The sequence below is a fragment of the Cibotium barometz genome, chromosome 1 (genome assembly GCF_041138505.1).
Source record: "Cibotium barometz isolate CiBa-2024 chromosome 1, ASM4113850v1, whole genome shotgun sequence".
In the NCBI taxonomy this organism is placed as follows: domain Eukaryota; kingdom Viridiplantae; phylum Streptophyta; class Polypodiopsida; order Cyatheales; family Cibotiaceae; genus Cibotium; species Cibotium barometz.
The window spans coordinates 9,464,131-9,470,671 of record NC_141046.1 but is presented as its reverse complement, the minus strand read 5'-3'; the positions used below and the strand labels follow the sequence as shown (position 1 = coordinate 9,470,671).

Genomic DNA, 6,541 nt, shown 5'->3' with positions numbered 1-6,541 from the left:
TGGGGCGGGCTTCTGAGGGATGAGGGCTAGGTTTAGGGCGGGGTGATTGGAAGGGGCACGGGGCAGGAGGGGAGGGAGGTGGGCGAGGCAAGAGAAGGACGCGGATGGGTAGGGGAAGTTGGGCAGGAGAGTGGAGAGGGGCTAGGGTTAGGTGGGTGGTTGCCCGGGTAGGGCATGCAAGGCTTTTATATGGTAGATATAAACAGAAAATATATAATCTAATATGTGTGTGTGTATATATATATACACACACACAACCATATACATACATACATACATATATATATATATGACATACACGCACATATATGTACATATACTCACATGCATGCGCATATGTGTGCACACAATTAGATATATATAATATAACATTATATGTACATACATATTCTTACAAACATGCACGACATACAAACACACATAAACATGGGCACACACAAGCCATTGAGCGTGACACACACACTTTCAATAAAAGGGGAGAGAGAGAGAGAGAGAGAGAGAGAGAGAGAGAGAGAGGCTTGATGGGTTTGCAATAGGGTCGCCCGGGTAGTAATATATAGAGAGAGGTCAGAGAACTGAGAATAATGTAAGGTACTTGTTCGAAATAAAATTAATGATGACAAAACGTCACGTGGTTATTGTGTTGTGTGAATGGGTAAATGATATAATAACAAATATATAGTAATGTGAGACTCAGAAAAGGGGAAGAAAGAAGACGATGCCATGGCGGGGACGGCGGAGATCAACAAGCTCACTGGGTAGAGAGAGGCTTTCTTTCGTGCGCGGAATGTGGGGCACAAGCCGCACACAAAGGTGGCACACGGCGCGCGGAGGCTAGTGGACTTCGTTTTCCAAGGTATGGTGCTCGAAATCGGACGGCTGGGATGAGCCTTTTAACTTTTACGCTTGACTGCTTGTGTTTTTTTTTAAATATTGAAGTGCAAAACGGTGAGCCGTTAAAAGCGATCCACATGCCAGCTGGCGAGCTTGCAGCTTTGGGTCGGGACGTACGCTGGATTTGGGGTATGGCGCGTATGGGGTAAGGTATGGTCGCGCGTGCCAGCTGGGCTGGCCAATTTTGTTCTTGCCTGCCCTCATAATTTTATTGACCTTGCCTGCCCTCATAGTTTTATTGACCTTGCGGTTTAAAAAAATATATATAAATCATGGGACTCGGGACTCGGGAGATTGTCTCCCGAGCCGCCGGAGTCGAGAGTCGAGATTCTTGCCTGCCGGGGTGACAGACGACCAACACTAAAAAAAAAAGCTTCGATTGCGGCTCTACACCAAGCGTTTTACAATTGAATTTCTTTTTTAAGGAAGCTTCGATCCCCGCATTCACTACGCATTGCGCAGCGCTCTCTTCTCTCTCTCTCTCTCTCTCTCTCTCTCTCCACTGAGCACTCACCTCTGCATGCCTCCAGCATCACAGCATCTCCATATAGGTAAAACGCTTCATCCGCCCGCCTTCCCCTTACAATAGAATACTACCACTTGCTGTTGACCCTTCTTCTCCTCTCCATAGCAGACCAGACAACAGCATAGCGATAATTATAAAAGATATACCCTTTTCGGCGGGCGAAGCCGCCTTCTTGTGTGCCCTTACAAGACTTGGGCAAGTCAGGGAGAAAGAAAAAGGTTTTGAGAATCCGGAGGCGTTCATCGTGTGGAGAGAAAAAGTGGGCTCTGCACTTGGAAGAAGAGATTATTCCAAATACAAATTCTCTCTCTATGCAGTGAGTGCATCGATTCTCATTCCCTTTCAAATCTGCCTTCCAGCAATCACATCCTCGCACATTGGTTTTGCAAACGTTTTTTTCCCCTTGGTTTTGTCGGTGCCTCTCAAAATCTCCTCTTTCAAAGGGCTTTATCGATGCATATGTATTCTGCATATTTAGAGAGAGCCCATGCACAACATATTTTACACGCCCATTCATTGAATTCTGTTTGGTTCATTGCACATTACTCGAGTCTCCTTCTCATCAAGTCTCTCCAATAGAGATGTGTACTGTGCATCATCTCTTCTTACATATATATAGGAGTTGAGAGACAGTGGCAATCCTCAATGTTTTCTTTTCACTTTGGCCTCCTCTTTCCTACTTAACCTTGAGCAATTCTACAAGTATTAACGAAGCAACTGGTCATCATTGACACAGGTCATTACCTCGCCAACATATTTAGAGAGAGAGAGAGTTCCTCCCATATAGCCTCCGCATAATCCTCGTGTTGACCATAATCTTGTGTGTCAAACATAGTTGCATGAGGCTAAGCGTGGTGGTACAAGGTTAATAGAACATAAGCTATGGGTGGAGCTGAGAAAAGTCAGGTTTTGTTGCATGCGTATGTCTTATTATGAGTGAGCCATGTGTAAGATTTCACATGCGTTATAAATTTAGTTTGAGAGGGGTTGTACATGTTGCTCATTTCTGTCAACAGAAATTTTTATCCTGACTGGTGGATTACTACGCGCATGAAAGTGCATTTTTCCATGGTTAGAACTGTTCTTACAGCTGGATTGCTGTCATTGTATTACGGTTAATACTGCAGGTGTCTATTCCCCGTGTTGCAAAACCTTGCTTGGATCCATTTAGAAATTTGACAAAGAGGGTACTGTTTCTCTTATTGAGCAAGCAGCTGAGACGACCAGCTGAATCAAAGGAAGCTAGCCTGCTAGAATGGCCGACATGAAAACGAAACATAGCGCAGTGGTTAAAGCCTCCTCACCGCTCTCTCAATTGGTGCCTCTTTCATCTGCGTCGTACTCAGCTAATGCATTGCCAGCTTCTTTTACCTCAATTAACAACGGCTCGTTTACTAGCCCGATTGCGACTGCAGCCGCATACTCCTCCGTAAAGAGGAGGATCCCTCCATGCAAAGCTGATCAGAATGGGTTAGCAGTACATGGCTGGCTTGAGGCCATGAAAGATTTGTCACCTCCTCGCAAGAGGCGTTTGCGAAGCGATCCATGTGACAAGTCAGATAGTGATGCAGCCGACATGCACTACAGGGCGTGGATGGTGAGTCGACTCCCCTTTTCACATGAAGAGGGCATTCTCTTTCTTTGAGACCAGACATCATTTATTTGTAATGAAGGCTGTAATTTCTCATTCATGTTTGGTTGACTTCGGTTTCATGTCCTGTTGCTTACCCACTGTGTCCGTCCGTCTTCTTCTACTATATCCAGGCAAAGTGTCCATCCGCGCTTGACAAATTCAACAAAATAACTGAAGCAGCGGCCGGGAAACGGGTTGCCGTGTTTTTAGATTATGATGGGACACTCTCACCAATAGTTGACGACCCCGAATGTGCCTTCATGTCAGATGAGGTATTTTTCTCACGCACACAATATATGTAATCAATCACTATTGCTGGGAATTTGTCAATATATTGTTTTAACCATGGGTTTCCCACGACGTAAATTCAGATGCGCACCGCTGTGAAAGAGATCGCAACTTTATTCCCAACAGCAATTATTACTGGTAGAACTAGAGAGAAGGTACGCCAATACTGGGTGCCATCATCATGCACCCACATCATGATGTAGAGTTCGCACGGCATGTCTGACTTAAATTTTTAAGTAAGTATTAATTATGATTAACACCTCTCGTATTTCCATGGCAGGCGTATGAATTTGTTCAACTACCGGAGTTGTATTATGCAGGAAGTCATGGCATGGACATCATGGGACCTGGGTGTAATGGTTTCAAAGCTCAGGGCACAAAAGCTCTAGATGAGAAGGTAGTTGTCACTTGGGCTCGGCACCATATGCTTTTAAGGCCATTGAAACTTGGTTTGATGTATATTGTGATCACTGCGTGGTGCAGGGAAATGAGATGGTTGTTTTCCAGCCAGCTAGTGAGTTCACGCTGGTGATGAATGAGGTATAATTATCAGACAAAGAGTAGCTGATGCTTCTGGTACTGTGCGCCTGTGCTTCATCTTCCTAACGTCAAGGATGGTGGGTTTTATTGCTAGGTATTCAAGTTGTTGGAGGAGAGAGCCAAACAGGTCCCTGGAGCAAAGGTTGAGCACAACAGGTTCTGCATAAGTGTCCATTTTCGATGTGTGAAAGAGGAGGTACTTGTTACTGCTTGATTAACTCGTACAGCCAGTATGTATGCACTTGCGGGAAAAATATCTGGCTGTAATTTTGGAAATTGATTATCTTTTTGTTTGATCTGTTCAATAGAACTGGCTAGCTCTAGCAGAGCAAGTGCAACATGTCCTGAATTCGTATCCAAACCTTCGCCTTACACAAGGTCGAAAGGTAAGGCAGCTAGCATGTCTTGTGAGTAGTTTGGAATGAGCAGTAGATTTGAACTGCGACTGAGGATTCGAGCGCGTTGTATTTGTGATTCAGATCTTGGAAGTTCGCCCTTCAATCGCATGGAACAAAGGCAAGGCAGTGGATTACTTGCTTAGAGCCCTTGTTGGTAATTATATACTGAATATCTCTTACTTGTTGATGAGAAGTAAATGTATGGTTTCATCATCTATACGGTGCTGATGTTCTGCGATGTTTTCTTGGTTTTTTTTCTAAGGCGTCGGGAATCGAAACGACGTCTTCCCAATCTATATAGGGGATGATCGAACAGATGAAGATGCTTTCAAAGTAAGTGCAGCTTGTGGCAGCGTCTCTAAATCTCAAATATTTGATCATTAAAAAAAAAAACATTTGCTTATTGTAAGTACTGTCAATTGACAAATCTAGGTGGTGACTAGACGGAAGCTTGGCCTCGGCATCCTTGTATCAAATGTTGTTAAAGAAACAAACGCTGTGTGTTCCCTTCGTGATCCAAGCGAGGTATAATTAATTGTTCATTGAAAGTTGCTCTATGCTTCTCATATATGTTTCTTCAAATGAATCCACCTCCTAGTCCTCTGTCCTACTGACAAACTTGACTACTGACTACTGTGTAGGTGCTTGAGTTCTTACGACATTTGGTGAAATGGAAACGCAGACGCTTGAGCAGGTTGTCGTAAACGCCTGAATCCATGCTCTCACCATTTGAGTGCAAGCGCAGCTTGTTTTGTATTACTAGTACTTAAGTGGATGCCCTCCACCACCAAGGAAGGATGACCACGTTCACATAAACAAGGCAGCTAATGCCATTTACATGTCAACAGAATTGTAAATAAACGAAAGAAGAATTTAGACGAAGGGACTTGCCTCAATGGATTTCTTAAGGAAAGATTTCCGTCAGGCAACATATAGGTTTGTTTTTGATTTCGACATGCTCCATGTGATATGTCAATTTTGGAGGATGACACACCTGGAAAGAGCGTAGTCTCTTCACTTGTGGTCACAGTTATACTGTGGTCCACCACCAAAGTAGTTGTATTTTGTCGTTCATTAATACTCCATTAATGAAAAATAATAATCATTCCTAGCTTTGTCACATAAGACAACTCTCAAATATGCTCTCTCTCTCTCTCTCTCTCTCTCTGTCTATAGCTCTTCACGCAACTTGAGCAAAATGTCACATAACACGACTCGCACTCTCCCCCCCCCCCCCTCTCTCTCTCTCTCTCTAGCTTTCCATGCAACTTGAGCAAAAAGGCTCCAAAATTAGCCAAAGTTTAAGCAGCTCACAAAAAGGAAAAGTGGGAGTCTATCGCACCTTCATTGAAGATTTCCTCAAACCTAAGAAATAGATAGAACTTTGAGTTGAGATGATTGTATTTGATGCACATCTTAGGTTTATTAGATGATTAGTAGGACTTTTGAAGTGCTTCATTTGTTGGATCAATTATTTGGCTTAAGACTTTCATAATCTTTGTATTGTGTATATAGTCTCATTGGCCATGTTGGCCGTCCATAGACATTTTAATAATTCCCTCTCTCTCTCTCTCTCTCTCTCTCTCTCTCTCTCTCTCTCACACACACACACACACACACACACACACACAAAAGGAGTGCCTTCACAATAGTTTTGATTACTTCGATTATCACAAGGGGTGATGCTTCAGAGTCATGAGGACATGAGTGGTTTGCAACCAAGCACTGTACTGAATCAATGCTTAGAGCACCAATGTTACGAAGTTGGGAGATGGACCTTTTGGTGTCCACCACTACTGCAAAGTCTTTTAGTTGGGGATGACTCTACCATCTGTGTACTTGTTGCACAGATGCAATCCTTAGCTTTTTGGATAGGTGCTCAAGTGATTTTCAAGTGGTGCAAGCAAGAAGTGGGCTAACTCTAGCAATAAGAAGACTATATAAAGGGACCGGCTAGTAGATTTGGAGAATATGTGTGAGCATCATCATACAAGCTAGGCAGGAAACTAAGTTTTGTCAACTATAGAGTGTGAAGAGTAAGCTACAAAACCAAGTTTTTTAAGATTTTGCAAAGTAGATTGAAGAGACATTGAACATAATATGTGGATCTTGGGCTGGGGGGTTCACTCATAAATATGTGAGTGTAGCATGTGGGTTCAATAGAAGAGATTTTTAAAATCCCCTTTTTACACATTTCTTACATACAGAAGGGTACCATTTAAAGGGGGTATTTGCAAGTTGAATAGAAAAAAGGTGTGTTTT

The 6,541-nt window shown here is 43.1% G+C and overlaps 1 protein-coding gene across 3 annotated transcripts; it reads left to right on the top strand.

The window, feature by feature from the left end:
* Positions 1-1,342: 1,342 nt before the first annotated feature.
* Positions 1,343-5,401, top strand: LOC147641580 (putative trehalose-phosphate phosphatase C). 3 transcript variants are annotated; one of them, XM_086790438.1, is made up of 12 exons: positions 1,343-1,736; positions 2,548-3,017; positions 3,185-3,325; positions 3,425-3,496; positions 3,622-3,738; positions 3,825-3,881; positions 3,976-4,077; positions 4,190-4,267; positions 4,361-4,433; positions 4,542-4,612; positions 4,712-4,804; positions 4,921-5,401. In XM_086790438.1, exons 2-12 carry the CDS (start codon positions 2,676-2,678, stop codon positions 4,981-4,983), a joined length of 1,209 nt encoding a protein of 402 aa, XP_086646564.1. In that variant the 5' UTR covers positions 1,343-1,736; positions 2,548-2,675; the 3' UTR covers positions 4,984-5,401. The 3 variants fall into 3 exon arrangements, with proteins under 3 accessions (XP_086646564.1, XP_086646500.1, XP_086646426.1); XM_086790300.1 differs by lacking the exon at positions 1,343-1,736 and adding an exon at positions 2,017-2,156; XM_086790374.1 differs by lacking the exon at positions 1,343-1,736 and having other exon boundaries at positions 1,926-3,017.
* The last annotated feature ends 1,140 nt before the right edge of the window (positions 5,402-6,541 follow it).